General features: G+C 32.9%; 7 protein-coding genes and 1 long non-coding RNA gene across 12 annotated transcripts; 4 read left to right on the top strand and 4 right to left on the bottom strand.

Moving 5' to 3' along the window:
• Positions 1 to 613: 613 nt before the first annotated feature.
• Positions 614 to 3,821, bottom strand: Jhbp-1 (take-out-like carrier protein). The gene is made up of 6 exons (XM_070674325.1): positions 3,649 to 3,821; positions 2,914 to 3,006; positions 1,754 to 1,904; positions 1,455 to 1,588; positions 1,116 to 1,265; positions 614 to 1,027 (listed from the first exon to the last, which is right to left on the bottom strand). The coding sequence occupies exons 1-6, from the start codon at positions 3,704 to 3,706 to the stop codon at positions 879 to 881; spliced, it is 735 nt and encodes a 244-aa protein (XP_070530426.1). The 5' UTR covers positions 3,707 to 3,821; the 3' UTR covers positions 614 to 878.
• LOC139113289 (uncharacterized) lies at positions 3,727 to 6,878 on the bottom strand. 2 transcript variants are annotated; one of them, XM_070674323.1, is made up of 6 exons: positions 6,335 to 6,855; positions 5,983 to 6,126; positions 4,703 to 5,890; positions 4,319 to 4,463; positions 3,884 to 3,973; positions 3,727 to 3,745 (listed from the first exon to the last, which is right to left on the bottom strand). In XM_070674323.1, the coding sequence occupies exons 3-4, from the start codon at positions 5,773 to 5,775 to the stop codon at positions 4,418 to 4,420; spliced, it is 1,119 nt and encodes a 372-aa protein (XP_070530424.1). In that variant the 5' UTR covers positions 5,776 to 5,890; positions 5,983 to 6,126; positions 6,335 to 6,855; the 3' UTR covers positions 3,727 to 3,745; positions 3,884 to 3,973; positions 4,319 to 4,417. The 2 variants fall into 2 exon arrangements, with proteins under 2 accessions (XP_070530424.1, XP_070530425.1); XM_070674324.1 differs by lacking the exons at positions 3,727 to 3,745; positions 3,884 to 3,973; positions 4,319 to 4,463 and adding an exon at positions 4,476 to 4,631 and having other exon boundaries at positions 5,983 to 6,878.
• A 65-nt stretch (positions 6,879 to 6,943) lies between these two features.
• LOC139113288 (zinc finger protein 37) lies at positions 6,944 to 9,222 on the top strand. Its single transcript, XM_070674322.1, is given in 5 exon segments — positions 6,944 to 7,388; positions 7,497 to 7,745; positions 7,857 to 8,351; positions 8,456 to 8,842; positions 8,845 to 9,222. Coding segments are annotated over 5 exon segments (1,491 nt in total). The 5' UTR covers positions 6,944 to 7,190; the 3' UTR covers positions 9,007 to 9,222.
• A 1,971-nt stretch (positions 9,223 to 11,193) lies between these two features.
• On the top strand, positions 11,194 to 14,399 carry Ift54 (intraflagellar transport 54). The gene is made up of 10 exons (XM_070674318.1): positions 11,194 to 11,722; positions 11,843 to 11,960; positions 12,060 to 12,172; positions 12,240 to 12,563; positions 12,744 to 13,108; positions 13,210 to 13,338; positions 13,408 to 13,657; positions 13,746 to 13,871; positions 13,940 to 14,025; positions 14,118 to 14,399. Exons 1-10 carry the CDS (start codon positions 11,588 to 11,590, stop codon positions 14,266 to 14,268), a joined length of 1,797 nt encoding a protein of 598 aa, XP_070530419.1. The 5' UTR covers positions 11,194 to 11,587; the 3' UTR covers positions 14,269 to 14,399.
• Spag (RNA polymerase II-associated protein spaghetti) lies at positions 13,115 to 16,940 on the bottom strand. 2 transcript variants are annotated; one of them, XM_070674320.1, is made up of 9 exons: positions 16,519 to 16,940; positions 16,272 to 16,394; positions 15,963 to 16,207; positions 15,675 to 15,879; positions 15,332 to 15,613; positions 14,970 to 15,245; positions 14,718 to 14,913; positions 14,511 to 14,652; positions 13,115 to 14,140 (listed from the first exon to the last, which is right to left on the bottom strand). In XM_070674320.1, the coding sequence occupies exons 1-8, from the start codon at positions 16,660 to 16,662 to the stop codon at positions 14,552 to 14,554; spliced, it is 1,572 nt and encodes a 523-aa protein (XP_070530421.1). In that variant the 5' UTR covers positions 16,663 to 16,940; the 3' UTR covers positions 13,115 to 14,140; positions 14,511 to 14,551. The 2 variants fall into 2 exon arrangements, with proteins under 2 accessions (XP_070530421.1, XP_070530420.1); XM_070674319.1 differs by having other exon boundaries at positions 13,115 to 13,292; positions 16,519 to 16,939.
• A 401-nt stretch (positions 16,941 to 17,341) lies between these two features.
• On the top strand, positions 17,342 to 24,809 carry LOC139113285 (bestrophin-4). Of its 2 annotated transcripts, XM_070674317.1 has the most exons (10): positions 17,342 to 18,166; positions 19,006 to 19,398; positions 20,754 to 21,029; positions 21,182 to 21,316; positions 21,396 to 21,562; positions 21,631 to 21,788; positions 22,428 to 22,739; positions 22,943 to 23,094; positions 23,164 to 23,298; positions 23,474 to 24,809. In XM_070674317.1, exons 3-10 carry the CDS (start codon positions 20,851 to 20,853, stop codon positions 24,357 to 24,359), a joined length of 2,124 nt encoding a protein of 707 aa, XP_070530418.1. In that variant the 5' UTR covers positions 17,342 to 18,166; positions 19,006 to 19,398; positions 20,754 to 20,850; the 3' UTR covers positions 24,360 to 24,809. The 2 variants fall into 2 exon arrangements, with proteins under 2 accessions (XP_070530418.1, XP_070530417.1); XM_070674316.1 differs by lacking the exon at positions 19,006 to 19,398 and having other exon boundaries at positions 17,343 to 18,166.
• LOC139113294 (uncharacterized) lies at positions 22,643 to 23,540 on the bottom strand. The gene is made up of 3 exons (XR_011547665.1): positions 23,420 to 23,540; positions 23,196 to 23,304; positions 22,643 to 22,762 (listed from the first exon to the last, which is right to left on the bottom strand). It is a non-coding gene; the product is annotated as an uncharacterized lncRNA (long non-coding RNA).
• A 113-nt stretch (positions 24,810 to 24,922) lies between the features above and the next one.
• On the top strand, positions 24,923 to 26,318 carry LOC139113293 (protein transport protein Sec61 subunit gamma). Of its 2 annotated transcripts, none has more exons than XM_070674331.1 (4): positions 24,923 to 25,049; positions 25,421 to 25,527; positions 25,597 to 25,699; positions 25,785 to 26,318. In XM_070674331.1, the coding sequence occupies exons 2-4, from the start codon at positions 25,434 to 25,436 to the stop codon at positions 25,792 to 25,794; spliced, it is 207 nt and encodes a 68-aa protein (XP_070530432.1). In that variant the 5' UTR covers positions 24,923 to 25,049; positions 25,421 to 25,433; the 3' UTR covers positions 25,795 to 26,318. The 2 variants fall into 2 exon arrangements, with proteins under 2 accessions (XP_070530432.1, XP_070530430.1); XM_070674329.1 differs by having other exon boundaries at positions 24,996 to 25,148.
• Positions 26,319 to 27,332: the final 1,014 nt, after the last annotated feature.

Here is a 27,332-nt window from a genome sequence, read left to right as displayed (position 1 = left end):
GTGTATATATATTAAATATATTTCGTAACGCATTTCGATTAAATACTTATAGTATGTACGCGAATTAATAAATAATCAATTCTAATATATACTTGAATGTTGAGAAACCTGTGACGTGCGTAGCTACCGTCCCGTTCAAAGCGTGTCGTACGAATATAGCCATTTCAAGCAACATCGTTGCCCGCGCGTTAACAAACCGCGCATTATTAACTATCACTATACATTATCTCAGCTAAATCTTTATTCTCGATCACAATTTGTTGCCTGTGTGCAGAGCACATTTTCAAGTCAAAATGGCTTTGCAAATCCCGTTTAAAATAAACGTGCGTCAACGTGCGATATGTCGCACTTTGACGAAATATTGGTATTATATAAGATATTTTTTACACAGAATAATTTACTCGTCACATTTCGGAATAATCTGTATGGGTTCCGATTGCACAATGAGCATCTTGCCGTTGTAAATCTGCAAACGTTTAAATTTTTAAGCCGTTAGATTTTTCTTCTTTTAATTTAAGTGGTATATGCTTAGTCATACATTTGAATATACTGTTTTACGCATTTATACGTGTACAGTAGTTTGCTTCAAATATTTTTTAGATGGCACAACATATAAAATATAAAATAGGACTTTATTCAAAACTTTAACGCAAATCCAATCGGTATAAAGCTGTAAAAGTTATTTCATGTTTAAAATAATCTTTCTTGAGGTATATACAAGTTATTAATATTATCGCTAATTATTAAGTTTTAATAATATCAAATATCACGCATATATACAACTTTTGGCATGTTAGTATTTACTTTCACCTAATCTTATAGAAATATTTTACTAGACAAAAATATTAGCACAAAATAGTAAAAAATAAAACGTTTGTCTACTTAAAAATCTTATTCATTGGCACGCGAGAGAAAATATCATTCGCGAGTTTAGTAAAGACTAAACCGAAAGTTTCTTCATAAGGTGCTTCGAGTTCCTTGAAGATTAAATCTGAATTCTCATTCAAGAATCTATGCATTTGTTCACCTGTAATCAGTAAATTAAAAACAATTAATATTTTATTTGTAACAAAATATTAAAAAGAATAAAATAAGATTTATTTGAATGAAAATACCTAAAATGCTATCTCCATTGAAAAGATTGCCGAAATGAAGGCTTACGTGTTCGGGTATAAACTTAACAAGATATTTTTTCGCCCTCAAATAAGTCTCTCCATCTTTTTGAAACTTTTCGTAATGCGTTTCATGTTTTGTTATCAAATTATCTAAAATACAGTAATAAAAAATTTTATATATTATTATAATACTTCAAAATGCATAATTTATTTTAAATTTATTAAATATATTTTTATCAGAATATTCACGAAAATGTGTACTATATTAAATTATAACAATTTTAAACTGTATTATATTTTATTGAATAAATTATTTCAAAAATACATTTGAATACTTACGCATCGATATATTGCATTTACCCTCTCCTCGTATAGGTAGTAATAAAATCTTGCCATCGAGTTTATAATCAGCAACAAAGTCTACTTGATTGTTAAAAGACTCCGATGTAAATATTAAGGTGTCCCAGTCTATTCTGAAAAAAAAAGAACAATATATTAACTAAAATTATGTAATTAATAATATATAAATTACGTAATCTGATATTTATAAATTGTATTCTATCATCTTTAATTAAATACATTTTTATTCTTTTTTGCGCACCAAATAATTTCACTGGGATTATTTGATAGTTACGTACTGATAATTGTAAACTTTTAAATCTTTCGTCAGTCCATGTATCTTAACATTCCGATATTCTTGCTTAAGTGACACCGACCCTTGGGACTCTCCGATTTTTAAACTGTCAACCGCTAATGGTTCAATTGGCAGAATTTTGAAACTCTTCAGACCTAAACATGAATACGGAAAATAATTAATATGCGATTTCAATGTACATCTCTTTATAACCTTGATTGTATTCTAAGAATAATGAACAATGTATATAATTTACATTGCAAAATAGAAATTGTAGAATTAAAACGATACAAATAAGACAAATAAATTATCATAATTGCTTATACATTATTTTTACATTAAATCAGTCTGATTTATTTTTAGAATCAAAACAGTTATATAAGTAAATAATAAGTAATTAATTAAATGCAAATATATAGTACTGCTTACCATTACTAACAATATTTTTTATTTATAATTAAAATGATTTAATATTCATAATTATGCAAATGTTTTTGTTACAAAAACTGAGATACGATTACCTACTTTATCATTATAATTTCTTCAAATAAGATAAAAAAATTATTTATATTTAATTGAAATTTCTACTAAATGTAATTATTAATTATAGTTTGTTAATAACAAAGTAGTATTACGATAATTTCAATCATAATTTATTAACAAACAATTGTTAATAAATTAACTTATGCAGTTGTGCGATAATCAGGTACTTTGTTGCACACAGCTAGTTTACCGTGACACGTCTTATTCTAATGAGCTAATAAATACTTTTCGCATTAAGAAACGTTGGTTCACGGTGAAAGATAAAACATCCTGTTTAATTTCCGTGCACGTCAAAGTAATTTGAATTTTATAGACGCAAGATTTTATGGACTCTTTACAACTCTTGCTGAGGCAATAGTACTGGTAAATAACCATTGCGATTTAACGATTATATTATCTTACTGATCTTTTTTAAAGAGAAATAAGTAATAAAGATATTAAATAACTTTAGTTATTTTTTCAACAAAACATTAGCACATTATGTTTATCTTTTAAAGTTTCTAAGATTTATTTTTAATCGCAAATATATCGATGAGTATATGACAATTTATTTTACATAAGAATGGGTGCTCGAATAAAATATTAGTCTACCACTTTGTAACAAAGAAATTACATATTCACCTTTGGCCAATGAGACGACTGCATCTTTGACTGAATCCGCAATACATTCTAATACTTTCGGGTCCGAATTATTACAAGTCTTGAAATTGCTGGCTGTAAAATAGAAAAAGAGGGAAAACTATCGTATATAAGATATTATATAACTGACTGCATTGCTGCAGATCCAATAAACCTGCGTGCTCACTCGATCTTTAAACGGTTGTTAGCTTTCTCTTTAAACCTGCGTGTCAATCGGTCAACAGTTCAAATCAATTTAGGAAAAAGCAATTGATCGCGAACAAATCTGATTATAGATTTCAGTGCAACAGTATTAATAGATCATAACTCACGCGCGAATAGTATTTTGATCGAAAATGCATTGTACTTAATCTGGAACTATTAGACTGATCAGCATGGCTAAATATATTTTTGAAAGTTTAATTATAATATTAATTTTAATCTTTACTCAGATTTTATTTAACCAGTAACGAATTAATTATAAATTAACGTAAAATAACTCAGTTGACTGAAATGTATTGCCTAAAAAGAATTAGCAAAGGTTCAGAAGATTATGAATAATCGTGACTAATTTTAATCAATTAAAGTGTCTTTAGATTATTATCTATAATTAATAATTAAACTAAAATAAATAAGTTTTTTTTTTAAATCGGCATATTTTTAAAGAAAATGACCGGGTTAAAGAAACGGTGTACACAGTATATCTGATTAAAAGAAAGGTATACAGTAGCTACTTACGGAGATCTAACGCCGTCGTGCTTACAACTACTGCAAGCAAGAAAATCGCCTTCATCATTCTTGAATTTTAACTTTCGTCCAATTAAAAAGGAAATTTCTGTAGACAAAAATATTCAGCCAAGTTTAATATGAACTGGAAGACGTAGACAATCCAGGCAGGCTATTTATGTACTGTTTGCCCCACCATATTTCTATACTGGACATTTGTATATACTGTATATGTATGTATACGTACACGTGCGTTCAGAGTGAGGCATAGAAAGTGGACACCTGTTATTGTCCACCGTGTACAGGATAGGGTCAACTATCAGTCATTCTGACTAATCTGTTTAAATAATTATGTGATTAATGAATATTAAAAAATGCAGATTTGTGCATTCTCGATATATCTAATCTTGATAATTATTAAATAATCTTAAAGTATAATATAATTTAATGTATTTACGTCTCTTTGCGACTAAATAATATCTAATGGTTATTTCTTAATTTAAACGTAAAAAAAAAAATATATATATATATATATATATTTATATGTATATAAAAAATTGAATACACGAATAAAACTAAAAAAAAAAAAAAACTTATTTAAAAAAATTATAGCATTAATGTTAAAAATGATTCATAGCGTAATTCGTAGAAAAATAAGTAAGAAAAAAAAATACGAACGTACTGCAGACAACGTGGCAAATGGATTTTCTCAGAAGTATAATTTGTAAACGTGTTGTGTTCACATGTCTTTACTTTAGCGAATTTGAATCTTGACAAAGGTTTATTTGACTTTGGCTCCCTTGTACATCTGCTTATGCATTAAGTTTCTGTAAAACAAATTTTTTTATTAAGAAAAATCATAAAATGCAATTATAATTTCATCAAAACTTGTTTTTTTGTACTTAAGTTCCAAGCTATTAATTAACGATTTAGTTTTCATAATTCCGAGATCAATAGCATGCCCGATGAGAGGATAACTTTAACAACGTTTACGCCTGTAATTGGTATTGCTAAATAAAGTACTTTTCTCTTGTCACATTACATAGTGCATTTCTTAGATACATACCTAGAAAAATAATGAACGCGCTTTTTTTGCTTTGTTGCGCACGATGGTATCGTCACCACACAGTCCTGCTTGTGAATCTTGCCTACTGGCTCCGGAAACAATCGCTCATTTAGCAGATATTGCTGCAACGATTCCGATGACCTAAATGACGTTAAAGTGTGGCTTGAACCATGCGTTTCAAAATAATTCTGCTCTCGATACTTCTTCAGATTCTCTACTTCCTGATTCATAAAATCTTCAACTTCAGATTTATCAATCTGTCTCCAACATTGCTCACAATAATCCAGTAAATCGTATTTTTCTGTACTGTTATTGCTAAACCTTTTAGTTTTTTTCTCAATTTTATTTCTGTAGTAGCAAGGACAATCTTGCTTGTGCAATCGCGCTGTCCTTTTACCTCGCGTCGGTGATTTCGATGTAGATCTTTCGCTCGACTCTGGTATCTGCCTTCTGGATCTGATAGTCTTTCGTAATGTTGACTTTGACAACTTTCGCGGAGACACTTGAGTTCCTTTGCTCGAAGCGCAGACGACATCGTCGATCCCGCTTTGTTCACTCGCTGGTAAATTTACAGGGGCCGTCGAGGATGTTGAAGATTTTTGTCTGTTGTCGACGCGTTTACGTTCATTCAGCAATGACGTTTTCGTATCAGTACCCTGTATCTTTGCACTCATAAATCGGTGGTAACTGGGCGATCGCGAACATGACCACAAATAATCGCCTTGCTCTGCAAGACTTGCAGTTTGTAATTCGCAGATCTTATTTTGTACATTGCGAAGAAATTGCGATCTGGGCTCATAATCGATTTTCTGAACTCTTCTGAGTGTCTCACAACTGATTAGCGAAGTTTCTGCCACTTTGTTGCCAATCTCTTCGATGGGTCCGAGTACATACTTACTTTGACAATGATTGCAAGACGATACAGATTTGCCTTGAGTTTTTGACAACCTTGTATCTATGTCAACTGCAAAATGACAATAACATTCTTTTACTGGCTTTCTAGGTGCAATTTTCGAGCATTGTTCTAAAAGTTTTTTGGATTTTAGTGTGAGTTTCCCAGGACTTGCTGACATATTTAGACCTTGTGAAACGTATTATATTAACTTGAAATTGTTTTAGGTATAAAACAGAGAGGCAATATATTTTTCCATATAATTATCTTCTCATGATTGCAATAAATGAACCAATCTACAAAGAAATAATAATTAAATTATTTACATATATATAAATATAACTCATACCTTTATTTGTATGCAAATTTATATGCAAATTATACTTACAGTTCACAAATATAATTTTTTTACTTCGATATTTATTTGTTTAATTAAAATTTTCGTCAATAAGTGCTATATGTATAATTTAGTTTCTCATGTTCACTTTTCTAAGCTGTCATATAGCTTTTTTTTCTCATATTTTTAAAGTTTCTGAAGCATCATTAATATTATATTGTATAATTGGATTGTTCCAATTGTACCAGTATATTATCGTAATAAAAATCCGGATTATTCCGGCGGATTAATATGATTAAAAAGCTTGAGTATTATATAATATATAAATAAAAAATAATCGAGGTTATTTTGATAATCTGAATTATCGTCATTAACAAAAATAAAAAGTGGAATAAGAATATACCTAAATAAATAATAATACAGCACTATGATTATTACAGCACGGAGAACAGTCTGTGGATTGTAAATATTTTTTTCATCGATATACAATATATACATTATATTAATTGCAGTCTTTTTTATCTGAAGCCACAGTTTCAAGCGCAGATAGTATTAGAAGTTGATCGACAACTTATAATTTTATCACTGTCTCTCAAGAAATTACCCCATACGTCTTAACGTCCTTCGACTGTTGAGCAATATAACGTATGCATGCATGCGCGCACACACACACACACACACACCGAATATCGATTGCCATCGCCGTGAGATTTGACGCGAATCTACTGTAAACAAAAAGGGACGCTTCAGGCTAGCCAAATTCTGAACAATGCACTTTTCTCGCGGTAATTCGGTTCGATAGTTCTTCTGTCAGAAAAAGATTGCGTCTCGTCGATATCGTGAACGTAAAACTGTGCCCTGTTAAAGTTCTCTCGAGCAACAGTAATTTACCCTCGCGTACCCTCGCGATACGGGAAGAATTTTACTCGGTCGTTCATGAGCGGCAACTTTACGGCGCTTTGTTGCGGCGGCGAGCGCACGCGTGTGCGCGTGTGTCGCCATGTTGATCATATGGGACGACGCCGTCCATGGACGTATTGCGCGGTTCGTAAACGTAGCTTAATTTAACTAGGTAAGATTCCGCGTTCATGTGTCACCCGACACGCCATAGGTGATATCCTAATTTCACGCGTTACCGTGCCGTGGAAAATGCGTTTGACCGTTGCGTGATCCGATCGCGTAGCGGACGTAGGTTACCTGCGAGGTTAGAAACGCCGCCGCGGTCATACTTTCCGCACGAGTGTTTTACGCGCGGCATCATGGATTTACCCGGGAACGGAATGCCCCGGGATGTCAAATGTCCTCGTACGCTGCCGCAGTTTTCCGAGCTGTGTTCAATGCCGGCCACCGCCGCCGCCATGGCCTCCATTGCCGCCATCGCCGCGGCCGATAGCCGTAATATGCAATCGCAAGGGATGCAAACCGCTGCTCAAGCAACGTACCCGCAAGAGACACCGGTGAGCTTCTTATTATATCGTTACGTCGCTTTTCTTTTTCCTTCTTGCAGTTTTATCGGTTTTGCTTTGGAATTTAATACATATATTTTTTGTTTCATGTTCTTTCAGACGAATACCTTTAGCAAGTTTTTTGCAACGCCTTTACCTGGCTGGCAGGATATGCTTACACTGTGCGAGAAGCAAGTTCTTAATCAGATAATTAATGTTCCGAATTATAGTCAAAATAATGGGACACTTGGTGTACAATCAAACAGTTTTAGTCTTATCAACAGTTTATGCTTACCTTCCACATCCCAGGCAGATACTATGAAACAAGAACCAAATATCCAAATTAAAGAAGAGAAAAATTCAGATAAGGTAGAAAAAATTAATAGTTAAAATATTAGTAAAATAAGAACATTAGTCATATTTGAAAAATAAGCATAAATTTTTAATTACATTTGTATTTATTTGCAATATAAATTTCAGGACTCTGATATTTTTGTAAAACAGCAACAAACAGCAGCAGCCATGGCTGAATATCTTCAAAAATTACCATCTGATTCTTTACGGGAAGCATTCGAATTGTGTGTGGAGCAAGTGAAGAGAGAGAAAACGCGAGAGGAGAAAGTAGATCACACTCAAAATAATATTTTAAATATACCAAATATCAGGAATATCTATTTACAAAACGGCAACAATTTCGCGAACTCAGATCAGATCTCAGTGCCCGTCAATTCAAATGATCTAAATTTGCAAAATGAACAAGAAATTGAAAATAGTTTGCGAAACGTTTTAAAAGTTGAACAGCAAGTACAAACTGATTTACCGAAAATCGAAAAAAAATCGAAATTTCGAGCGAAAATTGGCGAGATCAAAGTTACGATAAATTATGATGGAACTACAGTTTACTGTTGCCCGGAGTGCAATTTAGGGCTTCCAGATAAGGCGGACGTCGAACAACATATACAAGCTCACTTACAAGTATATATAATGCACACTCACATATATATTTTTTATTGTCTTTGATTAAAAATCAGATAGTTAAAATAAATATGTACCGAATCTAAAATTTAATTTTATTTTAGGAGCGCAAGTATCAGTGCAAGGAATGTGGTGCCATGTTAAAAAGAAAGGAACATCTCGATCAGCACATGCGAGGTCATTCGAATGAAAGACCTTATAAATGTGATGTATGTCAGAAAGCATTTAAAAGAAATGAGCATTTAACAAGACATACCGTCATCCATTCTGGAAACAAGGATTTTTCATGTTCTATGTGTCAGAAAGCGTTTTCGCGTAAAGACCACTTGAATAAGCATTTGCAAACGCATTTTGGCATTCGTAAAAATAAAATGAAGGAAGATTCGTATTATATCGATCAAAAAGATACAACACGAATATTCGATAATGCGGTGAGTACTGATACTGTTACAACTAGGAGTTATATGTTAAAGGATGATAGCTTATTTACTTAAAAATCTCTTTTTTTTTGCAGCATATACAAAATTCAAAAAGTGCAAATTTATTGCACACGTTTGCCTCCCTTAAGGAACATGTGATGAAAGATATAAATATGTCTGAACAAGCACAGAGCAGTAATATGAATGAAAACACGAGGTATTTAATGCAGTCTTAGTTGTAGGAAAAATCCGCGTATGTTCCAAAGCAATATAGCAATTCGCCATAGGAAATTTTAATTCTCGAGTTTGTATTTTCTCAGTGACTATGACTATTTCATAGCTTAATTTTCATACGTCGAAAAATTTTAATATCGGATTAAAGGCATACTAAAAGGCATATTAAAAAATTGCGATATCATGTAAATATCATACATATCTCTTCTATTCTAAAGTCATCGGGACCGAATAGATTTTCTCTATTCCACAATTTCTCCTCAATTCTTATTTTTAATTAATATTACATATGAAGAATGAAAATATTCTTCCATGATCTGTTTTTTATTTGATCTTTAATTTATAGTATAAAATGAGTTGTGTGTGACAAAACGATATGAGAGGAGAAACTCAGTTTAGAGGAAGTTAACTTAGAATAATACAGGAAAATTTAGAATAGAGGAGTTTTGTATATCATAAATGTCAATCTCATACCTTTAATGCGGTAAAATGACGAAATAATTATACTAAGCTATAAAATAAGCTGTGATTACTTTAATTTATCATCTTTGTCCTTCCATCATTCTTCGTCATTTTCTCTATTTCGTCATATCATTGTTATATTAAAAAAAATGTTTATAACTACAGAAAAATATTACGAATTAATTTTGAAAAACAGATTTTTGTATGCGCATTTGTATGATAAAAATTTATTTACATTATTTTTTTAAAAAAACTCAATGATCATGATAATTAATAATTAGTAATCACATTTCCATGCGGATATATTGTTGCTCTTAAATAAATTAAATTTTAAAGGAATAGATAATTGTTAAAATATTAATTATTGGTCTATCTTCACTCAAAACTTATTTTTTTTTAATGCATTCTATATAAAATAAATATTTTTAAACGTGAATAAAAAATTGATGAAAGGGGATAATGAGTAAAGGAAGGCCAATTTATGTATTTGCATGCTTGTCTGCCTTACTTAAGTTAGTCATAAAAAACATTAGTTATTGTCAACAATTCTAGTCCATTGTCGTTATTTTTAACTTAAACTGATTACTTGCATTAAGCAAAGACTTGGACATTTGGATTATTTCACGATAACTAAAACTCACATTAAATCTGCGTAATAAATAAATAAAAAATTAAGATAATTGAAGAAAAATATTGTTAAAATATCGAATCGTCAGGACAAGTTTGTCGATAGAAAATTTTTTTTTTTTTTTTTTTTAAAGAGAATGTCATTAAATAATGATTTGCTTCTGACATTCGAAAGTTTCTCGCTCTTTCATATGTAGTGCTTTTGTTACATAATTTGATTTTATTAACTTTAATTCGGAAAATCGATTAATAAGAGGGCATAATGCGAATCTTTCAAGTTTTAATATTGATGATGGTTATCTGATTAGTAAATATTTCATGTATAAGATATTATTAAAGAGACTTAGAAATAGCAAAACAATATACCACCAAAAATGTTATCAAAAAATTATATCTAAATTTGTGATTAATGTTTAGTAAAATTTTTATATTAAAATCCAATAATCGATTTCTTTTGTAAGTTTATATCGCATTTTACCTCAAGAAATTTTACTTAAATGTAATCTTAAAAAGTATAAAATTGTTATTGTCTAAAAGATAATTTGTAAATGACAAAACTTAAATTGATATTCGTAAATATAAAAGAATGTATTACATTTGATATTATTTTTAAAATATCTTATTAGTGTAGTTAATTTAACGTTTTAAATCTTACTTTATACATATACTAGAGCGAGAGATCGTTGAAGGACTTCCATGCGTCGTAAATTTACGATAATTATAGTTTTCTAATGTTCTCTTATGTATGTGCGATTACTTATGTATGCGTTAGAGTACTAAACATATGGTACTAATACATACCAAACTCTGGTATTACGTAATACAACCAAAGACTTCATACATACGCGTATGTCAAACAGCAGTATTTTAGATCATTCGAGCTGGGGTCTTTTTTTTAATTTTCCATAAGATCCTGACGATTTAATAATGTTTATGTACTAATTTTAATTTTTATTAAAACGATGGAACTTTTTAAGAGACAGCGATCTTTATGTTTTTAAAAGAACTTTCTTTTTTTATCGAGATTAGAAATAATGTAAGGTAATAGAACAACTTTTTAAACAGTGAATGTGCATTTATAGGATTTGCGTTCGAGCACTGTCTTGGACAGCGAAGATGTATGTTTACAAGACTTTATGCATTATCCCATAAGAGAATTGTTATTGTATAGATAACAAAAAAAAAAGATAGCTAAAAATGATATGTATTTTTCAAATCAAAATATTTTTGAATAAAACGTGTATAATGTACATGATTGCGAGTTGTTTCTTAATTTCCTTTCTACGAATACATTAATTCAGTATACTTACTTGTGGCCACCTCGGTGGAAGATCGACCCGACGGCCGGCGCTTTGCGGCACGTATGTATGCACGATGTCACATGTCTACAGTTGCTTAGCAACCATTTAACATTACACTAGGTGCAGATGGCCATGCATCCACGTTGACAGGCATGATTTGTTAACTTGAGGAAAGAAGAAAGTAAATGACACGATGGCAGACGAGGTGCGACCTGATGTGATAAAGAAAACGCAGGATTTACTTGGAAAATATTTTAAAAAACCACCACTGACCGAGAAACTGCTCCGCAAACCGCCGTTTCGCTTCCTCCACGATATTATCACAGCTGTAACTTATCACTTGTGCATTCGACACGTCTTAGTATTTAAAGTTCTTTTTTTTTTTTTCTAAACTTGTTTTATTTTTAATATTATATAAAGCGTAAAAATAAAAAAAAAATTATTTTAGATTATTAAAGAGACTGGTTTCTTGGAAGGATTATTCAGCGAGGAGGAGCTAAACTCTGATAACATAAAAGACAAGGAAGCAAAGCTTGCCTTCTTGACAAAACTTATCGATGTTGTCAGTCAGTATAGTAATTTAATTTTATTTATTGCTTTATTTAAATCTTTAATTCTTAAATATATGATGTCCAGATATATTATATAAATGCTGCATATTTCAGAATTAATTTCGGGTGCTAATTTAACAGTCAGAGCTAGTAAGATTGTATCCGGCCAAGAATCAACAAAAACAAATGAATTATTGCAGGCCATTGGAAAAGCTCTTGATAAAAAGGTAAATAATTTTTACTGCTTAAATAAGAAATAATTTTTAAAATAAATTAACATTTTGTCGGTGTTAGGTCAGTAGTGAAGAGGCAATTGAACACTATAAAAAGAACTTGGAAAAAAAAACGAAGGCTGGATCAAAATCGAGATCAACAATTAAAGAAGAATCCTCGAAAAAAGTTGCATCAAGACAATCTTCGCAAACGAGAAAATCGTCAGAGAAAGACAAGATTTCGGCGGAGCGAAAAAAAAGATCGTCTAGCACAGGCAAAATAGCATCAGGCGAAGCAAAGCGCGACAATGATGCCAAAACTGAAGAGAGTAAAGTAAGAAAAGGGAATAGCAGAAAGGAGGAAAATTCAAAGAGTACCGAGGCCATAGATATTCCGCCAGCTGAGGTAAAAATTTAAAGGAAAATATTACAGCTAAAGTGATTTAGTTACGGTACTTTTGGTACAAATACTTATTAAAAAAATTAAAGTTTGATTGTACGACTAAAATATATTTTTTTAATTATTTTTTAAACATGTACTTTAATCAATATGTTTTTATTTGCATCTTATTTTTATTTTATTTAGCCAATTCAGAATAAAGTTCCTACCTCAGCGCAAAAAAGGAGGCCTTCTTCGTCCGTCAAAGAAAAGCAGGATGCCCTAATTTCTGCAGATGCAAATTACGAAACCAAGGGAGAACAAGCGCAACACAGGAGCGCGTCCAGTAGACCACGACGTTCAGCGCAAGCAAATAGGGCACAGGAAAAAATAGGAAATATTACTCCGCAAACATCTAATAATGAAGAACTAAAGAAATCAGTAACGAACAGTTTTATCAAAGAAATTAAGGAAAATGAAATGGAAGGAAGCAATGCTCAACAAAGCTCTGAGAACGATGATCAACCAGTGTCAGAGCTTGCAGGATCTCAAACTGAAACAACTGAGATGACGTAATATTCAATTTTATAAATTTTTTATAATTTATTATTGGTAACGAAATGATGTCGGAATATGGTATTAATTTTAATATTAAATTAAATGTTTGTTTTAGCATTTTACAGCAATCAAACGAAAGACCTAAAACATCTCTTAGACCACCTAGTGCCAGACCCATTAGCGCTAGACCGGCTGCTCCTAGAGTAAGAGCGAAGACAGAGATAACAGTTAATGAGGAAATACAGTAAGATAATAATTAAATTTTATATTATCTGGATAATTATTATATTAAAATTTCGAAATATGATTGCAGAACACCATTAGGAAATATCAGTGTCATCGTAGAGAATTCTGACTTAAAAGATAATGACGACGATGATGCAGAAGATATGGTTGTAATGGAAACAAAGGGTAGTGGTGGTGATATTTTAGAGAATGGAGATTATAAAATAGATAATCAGTTAATGCAGGAACATGGACATCTTGTGGCTCAAATATTAGAGACCCAAAGAGAATTGGTTAATACGGACAATGTCGATGTAATGCCGAAGAAAGTTGATATTGTAAGATTAAAATTAAATAACTATTTCTCTTTTACTTTTGCGTCAAAATTGCTGTTGTCAGTAAATAAACAAATGTATTTTGATGTAGGCATGGGAATCGGGCTCAAAACGCGACCGAGAAACAGCGGCTAAAGAAATCGACAAATTACGCGGAACTATACAGACATTAACACGCATGACAAATCCTTTGGGAAAATTATTGGATTATGTACAGGTAATATATATACTTATTTATACAAAATTTAAATCGACGTCTATTTGCAAAATTTAATTTGATATTAGGAAGACGTAGAGATGATGGAAAAAGAATTATTGGATTGGAGAAGTCAGTATCGTCAATTGAGCGAAGAATTAGAAGCGGAACAGAAGTATGTACAACATTGCACGTAATATGTAAAATTAACCGTAAAAAATTCTAATTTTTATTTTTTTAATCATTATGCAAAAATATTTTTTGCAGAGAAATGCAAGAGATGGTAGAACCTATGAAAGAAACATTGAAAGAAGTTGAAAGTAATATGAAAATTCAGTTAGATAAAATATATCAAGTAAAGGCGCAAATTATGAAAAATAATCAAAAAATAGGACGATTACTCAATGGTAATTTATAACATAATTATTTAGCTACATATTGGATTGTAAATATTTTTGTAAAGCATTAAAATGTATAATTAATTCTTCTGTAATAAATTATATAGCTTATACCAAAATTTATTGTAAATTTTTTTTTTAATTGAATTAATTATTTTTATCTTCACCATAAAATAATATAGTATAATAAATAAATGTTTATTTTCACATAATTTGCTAAAGTTTTTTATTTGTTAGAAATATGTAACTGACAATACTTTACCTTATTTTATTTTATCGTATGGCTTTAACAAAACTTAAATTTTAACGAAGTTCATATTTGTACCATAAATGTGGAAGATGTACGTACATTTCTAGAGGTATTTCTCCAGCTGTATTAGAATATGCAAGCATAAGTTTTAAATCTAAAAAATAAAGACATTATTTTAAGACATGTATTAAATTATTGTGTATATATATCTATACATACCGTATTTTTCCGATTTATTGAGAAACATAATAAATGTTCTAAACCTTTTAACATTACTAAGGTCTATTAAATATGAAAGTACTGGTTCGTTGCGTTTCCTCATAAATTCTGTTTTAAGTATCATCAAAATATCACTAAAAATATCACTTTCCATTGAATCTTTGAATATTTTTGGCAAGTCACCATATGGTATTTGCTGAAAAATATTTTAATATAGATTATATTTTTCGTGTGTAAAAATTTACAACTTACTTTTAAGTATCTGTAGCGAAAATCAGATGAAGTATCTTTTCTCCAATTTGTTATAAACTGCACTGCATTTATTGGAACAGGAGGCATTTTTCTACTACTTTCGATAAAGTTTTTTTCCGCTTTATTTATTGTAACATTTTCTTTTTGTTTTATGGTATTATCAGAATGTACATCTGACAATTCTCGATATTGGTTTTTACTGCATGTTGCCTTAATTTGTTCTTTAAATGGTTTGCTTAAATCGGCCTTAACTACAGGTATTTTTTTTAATGGCTCCTGATTAAAAGAAAAAAGTATTTGGTTACATTATTGCTCAGTTTTATCAATTTCTACACGTATATAAAATATTAGTATAAATTTACCTTAGAACGTAAATGAGGAGGTTTTTCAATAGGCTCTATAATTTCAACATCATCTTTTTCGGGTAACCAATCGGGAATACATTGATTTTTCTGTAGTTCCATTGCATTTGTTATGCTTGTAGTTGTTGGTTTTACAATATTTTCTACATTTGTATTACTTTTTTTATTTTTATCTTCCTTGATTTCAATTATTTTTTGTTCTGTTTTTTTATGATCAGATTTATTAATTATTTTTTCATGCTTAGGAACATCAGTTGTACATAGTTCTTTAGACAAAAGTGACTGAAAAAAGATAAATGTATAACACATAATTAAATAATAATAATGACAATTTAATACATACATTTTCAATATGCTTCTCAACTTCAGCAAGCAAGGTTTTAGTTTCTTTGCTATTTGGTTCCAAATTTGCGATTTTATTTACATCTTCCATTGCCTCTTTATATTGTTTCAATCCTAATCTAGCTGTTGCTCGTCTGTGATAAGCCTTCACATAAGTCTCATCTAATTGTATTGCAGATGAGCAGTCTGCTTCTGCTGAATACAAGCTGCAAAATAATAATAATTCAGCAGTTAATAAAGTAAAAAATAGAATTATTAGTTTATTATTTTATTAAAATGTATACTTTACTTGTCTTGCTTCAAATAACAAAGTGCACGATTAGCATAAAATATAGCATCATAAGGAAAAATTTGTATTGCCTTGCTATAAGAAGCAATTGCTTTGTCCCATTTTTTTTCTTTCACAAAATCATTGCCTTGCCGCTTGTACTCTAATGCTTTTCTCTGATTCTTTCTCAGCTCTTCCTCAGATAAGGGCTCCTCTATAGATTCATCAGATTGATCCTCACTCTCTAGTTCTTTGCATGCTTTGTCCTATATAATTTATTATAAATTATATCTCAAATCTTAAAAACAGAATATAAATAATAGTACTTACAACATCAAATTTATTCCAGGATGAATAATCATATGATTTTATTCGTTTAGAATTTGTAGGAGTTTTAGTTTCTTTTTCTGTACTCGTTTTCTTATTCTTACTTCTAATAGGTGGAATAATTTCCTAAAACACATATTTTTATACTGTGCTTGACAAGTCGTAGTATATGTTTAAGTTAATAGCTAATTATTTTTTATAAATTATTCTTTTTTTTTTAATGTATATTAATTTATTTGTGAATATCTACCTGTTCATTGCGGTCGTTCAATATCTCTTGTTCTTTGCGTTTCATTTGCGCCTCCCAGTTTTTCAAGTCTAGAAATTCACTTTGCAAGTCCTCCGAATTATCTCGTACTTGCTTTTGCAGCAATATTGAACTGTCGAGCTCCATGATAAGCAGTAATTCATGAAATTTCACGAAATAGTATTGCGTATCACACTCTGCTCGTCGTCAACGACAACAAGAGATTAGGTTATCACAAACAAAATCCGGTGCTTGCATGCTATTATAACCTACATTACCGATACGTTTGCATTTACTTGCAAATTCAAGACAATATTAAAGAGGACACTACTATTCACTTTTGATAAATCTCTGCACCGTTGTAGAAATTATTGCATTCTTGCAGGTAAAACTACGCGAGATAAATTATTATACGTAGTATAAAACCGATATAGAAAAATGAGAAGGTACATTTACAAAAAGTATCTATAAAAATCTAAACCATAATTTTAAAAAATAACAAAAAATTAATATACTCCAATATATTTAAAGACAATTAAAATCAATAATTAAAGAACAAACAAAAAGACTGAAACTTTATATAAATTACGTTGGTGATTTAAATAGATGAAAAATATGCACGCGTGGCTGATATCCTCATCTCATTTTACATCCCTTCTTGCAGAACTTTGCGAGGGGTAACTTTTTGTCTCGACGAGTGCGACCGGGCGCGGTGGCACGCGTCGAGCTTGACATTCGGCCCTTTTTAGATCTTGGGTAACTGCCATCGCATTACGATCGCGGCCCAGGCCGCGAGAATGTTTAATATCTCGCCGACCACGCGACTTAGCCGCGACTTCCTGTTCCCAAGTCACTTGAGGTGGACGCAGTCCGCTGTCGACGAGCGCCAAGCTCGCATGTTTTGGTCCCACACGAGTCGCCGTCCTCGTGCGTTATCGCGTCATTTTCACCGGGACTGTAACTCTTAGGACTTTTGTAATCGAACATTCCCGCAATGCAAAAACTTACTCCGCAAGGAAATCTCGGTTCCGTTAGTGTGCTCGAAATCTTAGAAAAATTTCAAGACGCGTTTGGGATTCTAAAAAAAATTCACAATAATCAGTGTTTGAAAGCCATCGATATCGTGGAAATGAGTCGCAGAAACATTCAAAAGTTATAAATAAAAATTAAGAAAGCATGGATTTAAAACACTCACCTATTTTAAATACTATTTTTTCATTAAAATTAATACCACGTTATTTTAAATAAAATCACGTCAAAGTAAAGACCTAAAAAGAAAAAAAAAATTAATTACAATTTATTATTACTTTAACTTTTAAATAAAGTGGGCAATAAATTTTATTTTCAAGTTTTCCTAAAGCGGGGACTCGAAAAAATATTTAAATCGAGAAGCTTTTAATAATACAAAAAAATCGCGATTAAAGTTATCGCAATCGCTAGCAAAAATTGTAGATCAGGCCTTCAAATTAATTCACCACTTTGATCAGTTGATTTCGTAAATCGTACGACTGACAGGGATCGTCGATTCGCGCGTTAACGATTCCACACGATAACGTCTATGTTGGTGAGTGTGTGCGCGAGTAAAAAATGATTTTACACGCAGAGAAAGATAACAAGTGCGCTAGTTATGACTGAAAAAATATGTTACACGGTAAGTCGAAACCATCGTGTTATAAATCATCTTACTCAATGCACTTTGCACAACGTCGCAACGACGTTGAAATACTCTTTCGCATGAAGTTCCATGAATAAGGTAAAGCAAGATCGAAGATCAAACGTTTTGCGAAGCCATCAGAGAACGGAAATTGGTTTCTTGATAATTTATGTACTGCTTCTGTTGAACTATAAATATTTATGGAAATGGTTTCTCCGCGTATTTGTCATACGCCTGTCAACACTTAATACGTCTTCTGATTTTATCTGCATCTTTAAATGCAATTGTTGATCCAATTGATGTATCTGTAATATATATATATAAAAAATTATAAAATAATTAGAATTATTTTCAACAAGTACATCAGAGAATTTTCATGTACTCTTCATGTATTTTACTAACAAGTAAATATTTTTTTATTATTAAATCCTCGATAATATTTAAGCAATCAAATAAATGTTTTAAAATATTTATATAATATTTTATATAATATAACGATAGAATTTATAGAAGTACATACCCATGCGCTTATCAAAGTGTCTTGACACAACCTTGGCCAATATTCAAAATGTTCAGGTAATTTATTCAGTTTTTTCCATTTCTAACGCACGTAACATTGAGTCATATATCGCTTATTTTACAAACCTTTTCGTTATCAAAGACACAATAACAGCGACAACAAAGGAAAAAGTAACCTGAAAAAAAAAAGCACAACATGTTAGAAAGCATTTGCAAAATCATAGTATCGTAACATTCTCACTTGATCGTAAATCTTTAATATGTCATACTGAACGCAGGATATGCCTAATCGTAAGTCTTGTTTTGGCGTTAAATAGATGCGCTTGCTTCGAAGAAATACCACATTTCTCATTTTGTCAAACGCCGTGATTCTCGTCGCGAGTATTTTCGGTAAGGTCGCGCGGATATATAGCACGTTGGTCAGAACTCAGACGATCTGTCAGACACGGCGACGGCATTGTCACACACGTATATTATTAACGGCGTCATCGTTTCTGCGATAACACGAGAGGTGTGACTAACAATAAGGATGAAGCTGACCACCCTGGGAAAATATTCGTTGCCGACTCTAAACGACGCCCTGACGCTCATGTCAAAACCGTCAAAGCGATTCGCCTTATTTACTTTACGTAACAACTGACGATCGGTTCAGAGCTAGATGCCACACGGGACGATAGTGACGGTAATTTTCAAGGGAGATGTGAAAGAAGGTAATACTACACTTTCCAAAATCATCTTTGACGAACGTTAACGTAAAATATTCTAGTCTTAAATCCGTCGTAATATGATTTTTAACTTCAACAGCTGTTGTTTGTTTTAATTGTAATTGTTATTCAATCATTACGTGAAAATAAAAAAAAAAAAGGCGATGGTGAGAATTACAGAAACGATAAACGGGGTCGTCTGTTACATATTTGAATCACTTCGGAAGTCAAATCGTAACGAGTAAAGTGCCAGCCACTTCTGGCCGCTCTTCGAGATGCATTTTCAAGGTGTCGATCGACAAAGTGTATGCTGAAGTGCCGGGACGCAAAGGTCGTGCGTGCGGAAATCTCGTGCAAATAAGTGTGTTTACCTAGACACTCCGTGGTTACTTCGACATCCAAAGCTATAATTATCCATTGCATTATTGGCGCGATTCCCGAAGAGACATTACAACTAGACATTATTTACTAGAAGTCTCCGTAACTGAGTGAGAAAAAAAAAAAAAATGCAGCCACGCCGATATTCTCGGGGTTTGGCAATGACGTTTCGCTCGTGACGCGTGCAACTGTTTTTAGCGTCACATTGGATCAATTCGAAACTTTATGCTGCTCATAACGATGACGAAATACGTATATAAGGCGCCAGGAATGATACAAATTTCTAAATCCGTAGTCGTAATGAAATAGAGTTCAAGAAATTGATAGAAATAAAAAAGGAAAAGATAAACTCTCGATATGAAATTTACAAATACAGAAATTAAATTTTAAAACAAATATAAAGGGACAATTTTTCTAAATCTATATAACTTTTTAACGCGATACATATAATTCTATACGTTGATAAGCGTTGAAATTATTTTAAATAATAAATATAATACATGTATACATATGTTCGATTAAAATAAAATAAAAAAATAGAATTATATTGAGTTAATAAGTGTAGAGCTATGTCGTTATGTCCATGTTAATAGTTAACAGAAAAATCATTTTTTATGATAGCTGTTTTGCGCTGTTTAAAATAGACTATGTTTATCTTCTGCATCAGAATACGAGCCCATTTCGATGCAACAGTCTACCTTAAAATAGTGATTGCATAGAAGAAACGAAAAATAAAATTCTCGAATATTTGAGTATTGAAACCAGATTTTATCTCGCATGTCTTTCTACTAATATTCGCTCTGTATAAATTAATTTAAGGAACTCATTACCATTACTTTAAAATGTTAATTTAATAATGTACTATTCAACCTAAAGAGACTTAGATGTAACAAGAAAAACCGCAAGCTCTTCACACAATTTCTCGTGATATAAAATATTCCAAATTGAAGTACACGTCAATTACAATAAGATTTCTTTCTCAGGTTCGACAGACGAAAACTGTAAGCATGAGTAACAACGCGTTCATGGGCGCGTCGTTCTCGAGAAGAAACTGGCACGGTGCTCCTGAATGGATAAAAAATGACGGTCTCTTATCAATACGAGGTCGCCAGTTCCACCAGCGGTGGATTCACCAGGCTCCTGCTTATGTGGCGCGGTTCCCTTTACAAACTCATTTACAGGGAACTGATGCTCTATCTAATTCTTTTTGGTATTTTATCCACACTTTATCGTCACGTCTTCACTGCCGCCCAAAAAAGGTGGACATTCTAATATTTTATTTAAATTTTAAATAATTAAACATCACTTAATTTCACATATTTCTCGTTTGTTTCGTAATTTTTCTTGAAACGTTTTACCGTGAATAATTTTTTTCTATCGAGAATTATTCGTAACGTTTAACATGTTACAGAGAATTCGAGCAAATTGTTATCTACTGCGACACCTTAATCAAACTGATTCCGCTGAGTTTTGTGCTTGGATTTTATGTATCTTACGTGGCACAAAGATGGTGGAAGCAATATCAAGCGATACCGTGGCCCGACAAGTAAGCTCGTATACAATTAATATCTTTTTTATTAAATTTCTAAAGTTTGTATGTTAAAAATTTTTTTCTTTTATTGCAGAATAATGCATCTTGTAGCACTCTATGTAGTCGGAAACGACGATTACAGTCGGATGTTACGCAGGTCCTTAATGCGTTACTTAAATCTCTCGCTGATACTTGTGCTGCGTTCTATAAGCTCAGCAGTGAAAAGACGATTTCCAACTCTTGATCACGTTGTTGATTCCGGTAAATCTCAGTGTTGGAACTACTAATGTTGCTCTCGTGGCAATTAAAAATTAACGACCTTGTTGCAGGCTTCATGACCACGCTGGAACTCCAGTTATATCAGTCGGTACCAAGCGTCGAGTTTAATACTTATTGGATACCGTGCACATGGTTCATTAATCTTCTCAAGGAGGCACGTAAGAACCATCGAATATCCGATGCACAAGGTTTAAAATTAATAATGGAGGTGCGAATAAATTTCACATGTTTTTCTCTTGATTTTCTTGTTTTAAATTTGGAAACCTTAAAATAAAAGAAATTTTTTAATTATTTCTTGTAAATATATAATAGTATATTAATATTAATATAAAAAGAAAGCAATTAAAATCGTACTTTAGCATTTAACTTTTTCTTAAAATTTAAATAAAAATAAGAAAATAATTATTTTACAGACACAAGAGTCGGTTTTTTATTAAATTATTTGTTTATTTCTATATTAGTTCGAAGTAAAATATATGAAACGATACCATTGTAACTAAGTAAATCAATCGTTCGGTTACAGAAGCAATTAGATTTTATGGACAGTTACTGACACCGCGTAGGTTGAGTGTGCGGTGATTTGAAATGCATCGTAAACCATGTCACAGTTTATCAGCTATATTTTTATTTTTCGCGATTAGGCACGTGTCTCAAACACATTATATACATTCTCGTACAAATATCTCAATTTATATTGGATTGTTGCAAATAATGCAATCCTTTTTTAGGTGTTTAAAAATAAAATAAATAAAAATTAAATATATTTAATTAAAGTTTTTTTAGAACGATGATAAATAAAATTAATTAAATGGTATAAAATATCTTTATGGGATCAACTAACTTGTAGGAATTCAATGAATTTCGGACGAAGTGTGGCCTCTTGTGGAGCTATGACTGGGTGTCGATACCTTTGGTGTACACTCAAGTGGTGACACTCGCCACGTACAGCTTCTTTGCGGTCGCTTTGATTGGCCGACAATATATTGAAGGCGTCGAGAAGCAATTCCAATTAAAAATAGATAAATATGTGCCCATTTTCACGATTCTGCAGTTCTTCTTTTTTATGGGGTTGTTGAAAGTAGCTGAGCAGCTAATAAATCCTTTCGGCGACGACGACGAAGATTTTGAGTTAAATTGGCTGATTGATCGTCATATGAAGGCAAGGAACTAGTTGCCATTTATCTAGATAAATTAAAAAAAATGTTATTTTTAGTTCAGAACTTGTAATTAAATTTTAAGAATTAAACATAACATATATTATAATCCCAATAATTTTTTTGCCAGTAAATAATTCCGAAAATATAAAATTATTTAATTATTTTATATTTATGCAATCATACGTTTTATATTTATTGTAATTAGGTATCGTATCTTGGAGTAGACACGCTAATGAGTCGCTGTCCGCCACTTGTTAAGGACATTTACTATGACTCTGAAAATGTGAGTCTACCGTATACGGAAGCGGCTGCAGCTTACAAAAAGAAGACTTATCGTGGTAGCGTTGCAAATATGATGTTAGTATCACATCGCAAAATTTATTTCAAACCGGAATAGATTAAAGTTATCGTTGATTTCTTGTTCAGGGTGCCGGAGGAAAAGCAAATGATGTTCTTACCAGGAATTTTAGAAGAAGAGGAAGAACAGTCGTCAGTTTTAACGCCTCGCACTTCCACTATTAGTTTAGCGAATCCGTCCGACAGTCCATCGAACGAAAGACGGTAAGACTGTGAAATTATAAAAATGCAATTAAATAAATAACTAATTATTCAAGTACTAAATAAGCAAATATGATTACGAAGTCATTATTTCAGTAAAAAAAAAGTCACAAAATTCGCTTACAGGGAGATAAATAAATTTTGAGGAACTCTATTAAGTTAGACTCGTTTGTTTCAGCCAGATTAGCAGGTCCCCTTCAACATCTGCAAAGGTGGCTCGCAATTGTTCCGAAACGGTTGTGCAGCTGGATAATCAAGAACAGCCGCCAATTGAAACGGAGCACCGACGGGTAATAGTCGAAGCCGTACGGAAGTTCTCTTCCTTGACGAAGAGTTCGACATCTCGTCCAGGAAAGCCCTTTCGTCCAGTTCTGACGAAATCTAAGCCAGTGTTGCATCCTTGGCCGGGCACATCAAACGTTTCTCGCCCCGTTCAAATATCGTCGATTCCGACGCCGATTCCCGCTTCAGTTAACGTCGAGGTCGAGGATTCTTGGAAAAAGGATCCATACGATTGGAAAAACCCTTTGTATCGTCGGCCTTCCGGGGAGGATTCTGAGGGACGTCCCAGCATTTCGTCGCAGGGCGACAAGAGCCAGGAAGGTGTCTTGAACTCGGCATTCTCCGAGGAGAAAGTGGACGATTTGCCGGATATATGTGACTGCGACGACGTCGAGGAAGGTTACGACAGTTCTGAGCCTTTGCGGGAATCTCGACACCAGCAAGTCGATCAGCAGACATTGACCCCTGAAACGATTAATATGTCTGTTATCAGTGGCGAACCAGATAAATCGATGCTCAGCAGTTCTCCCAAGTATCCGATGACTAGGAGGGTTCGGTCGGTTAGCGATTCCAGGAAGAAGGGTATCCCGTGGCGGTCAAGGTTGTCCGGTAGGGCGCTGAAATTTCGCAGAAGAACCACCGACAGTATACCTACGGCGAGCGAGGTTTTGAGTCAGACTCACTGGAGCTCGCCGAACCTGAGAAACTTGGAGGAGCAGGTGACGGCGCCAAGTCCCATTGTTTATCCTTCTAGCATGCAGGAAGAAGATTCTAGGTTATAATTACCATTTAGGCGATTTACTTAAACAAAGATGTAATTAAACTTGTGATAGTCCTAAAGAAATTTCATTGGCGATCGAAATACTGTCGCAGAAAACTTACGTTTCCGTTGATTAATTGTGAATTATTATATTTATTTAAAAGGTTTATCCAAAGTGACGATTATAGCGATTATAACAATATTCGCGTTAGTTCAACCAGCGATATAAAATATTCTTCCCTGTATTCATTTAAGCTAATTGTAACTGTCAATTAACACGCGCTCCAGATCGCGTTTATGTACATATTGTAAATATTATAATGAATATAAACTGTATAATTATACAAACAATTAGCTAATATAGCTAAAATAGCTGTACGATTATGTATATGGCAAATAATATATATTTTCGGAATAATTTAATTATTGAAGTAAAAATTGACGTGACGTTGGATTCGATTACCAGCTTCCGCTCGTGACATTATCGACTAAAGTGTAAGAAGTCGTGTGTCGTTCAAATAATTGCCACATATTGGCGCTACGATGCTCCGTCGCCAACGACGCCAACATCAATCGTAAGGAAGTGACGTCCTGACAGCACACCGTCCACGTAGCATTTTGAGTACTCGCGCATCACGTAGTCACGTATACAGCGGTGCGTCTCGGCGTTCAAGCTAAAACATTTCGTGTGGTGTGCTCGTTCGTAACGTATGTGAGTATCGCAAGTCGGCACTTTTCGATCAATTTTTGCGTGTAAGGTTTATTCTCTCTCGGGAGAGAAGTACCTGCCTGCGTGATATTTCGCGAAAAGGTTCGGACTCTTCAACATAACCCAGATCTGATTTGTCATTTTATCTAAAAATACGTCTTTGCACTAATATGAATTAATGAAATACTTTTATGAACTAAAATACTGAGATGTGATAATGCAAGCTAGTCAATTAATACTAAAGTTGTGTATAAAATGATCTATTACTGCTGTTTAATATAAAAGCTTGAGAAAATCTGAATAATCTACGTATATTTAGTTTAATTAGATGGTTTTGAAACATCTCGTTTAAATAATTTCTATTTTCTTTACAGTTATTGAATTACCATGGATCAAATCAAGAAGCTTACCGAACCTGGCCGTCAGTTTACCAAGGATAGCATCAGGCTTGTCAAAAGATGTACCAAGCCAGATCGCAAAGGTGATTAATTTTAATTGTACTTAAACGTATTGTGTCATAATTGGTTATAATTTTTTTTTTTTTTTGCAGAGTTTCAGAAGATTGCTATTGCTACTGCAATTGGTTTCTGTATAATGGGCTTCATAGGATTCTTTGTTAAATTAATCCATATCCCAATCAACAATATCATTGTGTAAGTATTTACAGAATCACTGTTTTATTTTTTAACGTTTCAAGAAAATACTTATGCCTATATATATTTTTTTTTTAACTTTTAGAGGTTCATAAAATTAGCCCCGAATGTCTGAAAAAACATCTCGAACTGAAAAGGCAAGGGTTTTCTTTTTTCCAAAAACTTAACCTAACACGCGTGAATGTATTTAATAAAATCTTCCATACCAATTATACAAGATGGATACCTTCTCCGTCGTCATTGCGTGAAGCAGACCGAAACCGAGAGAAAAATAGCCCTTGAGTCGCAATCGCGATATTCTCTCGTCCAAGGCGCACGAATGTATCTTCCCATTTATTAATTTATTTTGTTTAATTATACTTTTTATTACGGCAAACTTTGGTGATGGCTATGACTTTCGGTGGAGAGTACAAGAAGAAAAGGGAAACGGAACAGGCGAGAAAGTCGTTTACTTGCAAGTGCACTCCCGCAAGTCAAGTTTGCAGAAGCTAAACCACCAAGCTAAGAAATTAGTAGTTGATTGAAAACGCGCCTACGGAGAAAGGAATTATTTATATGTTAACGAATGTAATTATGTTCTATAATAAATTGAGAATAAATTAAAATAAAATTAAAAAAATATCCGTGTGTGATTATTTGATATGTTGAGCATAAACTTTTTCCTGGTATGTCAGACTCTCGCTCTAATACGAATTAGCCAATTATACATAACATATCTCATAACAGCGCTGGTACACTCTCACAATGTACACCGAAGAGCAGATACGTTTTTTGCGGCGACAGCGGCTAGCGTATGTAATACGTATACTAGGCGACAGAAGCAAGGGATGAGAGCAGTGGTCGCGGATTTTAGACGGGCAACATATGCACACTAGGCACAATGCCGTGTCCGTGTGTGCCCGTAGCGCCTGCTAACTCGGACGCAGAGAGCCCAACTCGGAATCGCGGCTTCCACGCGTATAGATATAGAGGCTCGTCCGTGTGAAACCAGCGTTTCGACTGCCGTTGGATAGAAAAAAAGGCCAGAACTATACACTGTCCTACTCTTTCGCGGCGTCGCCGGCAGTTATCACAGATTCGCTTCACACTAACATCGCCGAGTTATAAGATGAGAGCAGAAATATAAACTTAACAGTAAAATAAAAAGATTTTGTAATGATTTTATAATTAAATACGCGTAATTGCGGAGCGATTAACGACGCGTCCGCACCCACGAGGCTCCGCAACTAGACCGACCGTCAGAGATTTCGGCGCGTACAGAGAAAGATTTCGATTGCGAACGAGTATAAATTTATTTAGAATTTTTGCCGATATGTGTATCGGTGAAACGCGCTTTAATGCGCGTAGCTATTATGCGATAACTCAATCTCACGTTTCTTGATTAAAACGAACGCCATCGATCGGATCGTTTATTGTTAATGAGCGGATTAAATTTCTACATATAATTTAATTAGCGGGGTTCGTTTTACACCGCGTATCTGAAAATCACTCGCGCGTGCTGGTCACTAAAGCTCTATTTGACTTTACGATATCGCGGATGAGAAGCGACATGTCTAATTTTTATTCACAATAATCGTCGAAATAATTGAGTGGCTTTTTTGCACGTTATCACTCTCGCTTTCTACGGATTAAC

The sequence above is a fragment of the Cardiocondyla obscurior genome, linkage group LG02, assembly GCF_019399895.1.
Source record: "Cardiocondyla obscurior isolate alpha-2009 linkage group LG02, Cobs3.1, whole genome shotgun sequence".
NCBI classification, from domain to species: Eukaryota; Metazoa; Arthropoda; class Insecta; order Hymenoptera; family Formicidae; genus Cardiocondyla; species Cardiocondyla obscurior.
This window is presented reverse-complemented; position numbering and strand designations above follow the sequence as displayed.

Excerpts from the sequence above, each read along its gene's own strand:
- Jhbp-1 (XM_070674325.1), bottom strand. The coding sequence starts at position 3,706 with ATGATGAAGGCGATTTTCTTGCTTGCAGTAGTTGTAAGCACGACGGCG. Across the intron at positions 3,007-3,648 it reads CACGACGGCGTTAGATCTCC|CCAGCAATTTCAAGACTTGT; the intron begins GTAAGTAGCTAC and ends TCTATTTTACAG. Across the intron at positions 1,266-1,454 it reads TAAATGCAATATATCGATGC|ATAATTTGATAACAAAACAT; the intron begins GTAAGTATTCAA and ends ACTGTATTTTAG.
- LOC139113289 (XM_070674323.1), bottom strand. The coding sequence starts at position 5,775 with ATGTCAGCAAGTCCTGGGAAACTCACACTAAAATCCAAAAAACTTTTA. Across the intron at positions 4,464-4,702 it reads CGCGTTCATTATTTTTCTAG|AAACTTAATGCATAAGCAGA; the intron begins GTATGTATCTAA and ends TTTGTTTTACAG.
- Ift54 (XM_070674318.1), top strand. The coding sequence starts at position 11,588 with ATGGCAGACGAGGTGCGACCTGATGTGATAAAGAAAACGCAGGATTTA. Across the intron at positions 11,723-11,842 it reads TCCACGATATTATCACAGCT|ATTATTAAAGAGACTGGTTT; the intron begins GTAACTTATCAC and ends AAATTATTTTAG. Across the intron at positions 14,026-14,117 it reads GAATTAGAAGCGGAACAGAA|AGAAATGCAAGAGATGGTAG; the intron begins GTATGTACAACA and ends TATTTTTTGCAG.
- Spag (XM_070674320.1), bottom strand. The coding sequence starts at position 16,662 with ATGGAGCTCGACAGTTCAATATTGCTGCAAAAGCAAGTACGAGATAAT. Across the intron at positions 16,395-16,518 it reads TGAACGACCGCAATGAACAG|GAAATTATTCCACCTATTAG; the intron begins GTAGATATTCAC and ends TATGTGTTTTAG. Across the intron at positions 15,246-15,331 it reads CTCCTCATTTACGTTCTAAG|GAGCCATTAAAAAAAATACC; the intron begins GTAAATTTATAC and ends TCTTTTAATCAG.
- LOC139113285 (XM_070674317.1), top strand. The coding sequence starts at position 20,851 with ATGACGGTCTCTTATCAATACGAGGTCGCCAGTTCCACCAGCGGTGGA. Across the intron at positions 21,789-22,427 it reads GTTTAAAATTAATAATGGAG|GAATTCAATGAATTTCGGAC; the intron begins GTGCGAATAAAT and ends ACTAACTTGTAG. Across the intron at positions 23,299-23,473 it reads AGTCCATCGAACGAAAGACG|CCAGATTAGCAGGTCCCCTT; the intron begins GTAAGACTGTGA and ends CGTTTGTTTCAG.
- LOC139113293 (XM_070674331.1), top strand. The coding sequence starts at position 25,434 with ATGGATCAAATCAAGAAGCTTACCGAACCTGGCCGTCAGTTTACCAAG. Across the intron at positions 25,528-25,596 it reads TACCAAGCCAGATCGCAAAG|AGTTTCAGAAGATTGCTATT; the intron begins GTGATTAATTTT and ends TTTTTTTTGCAG.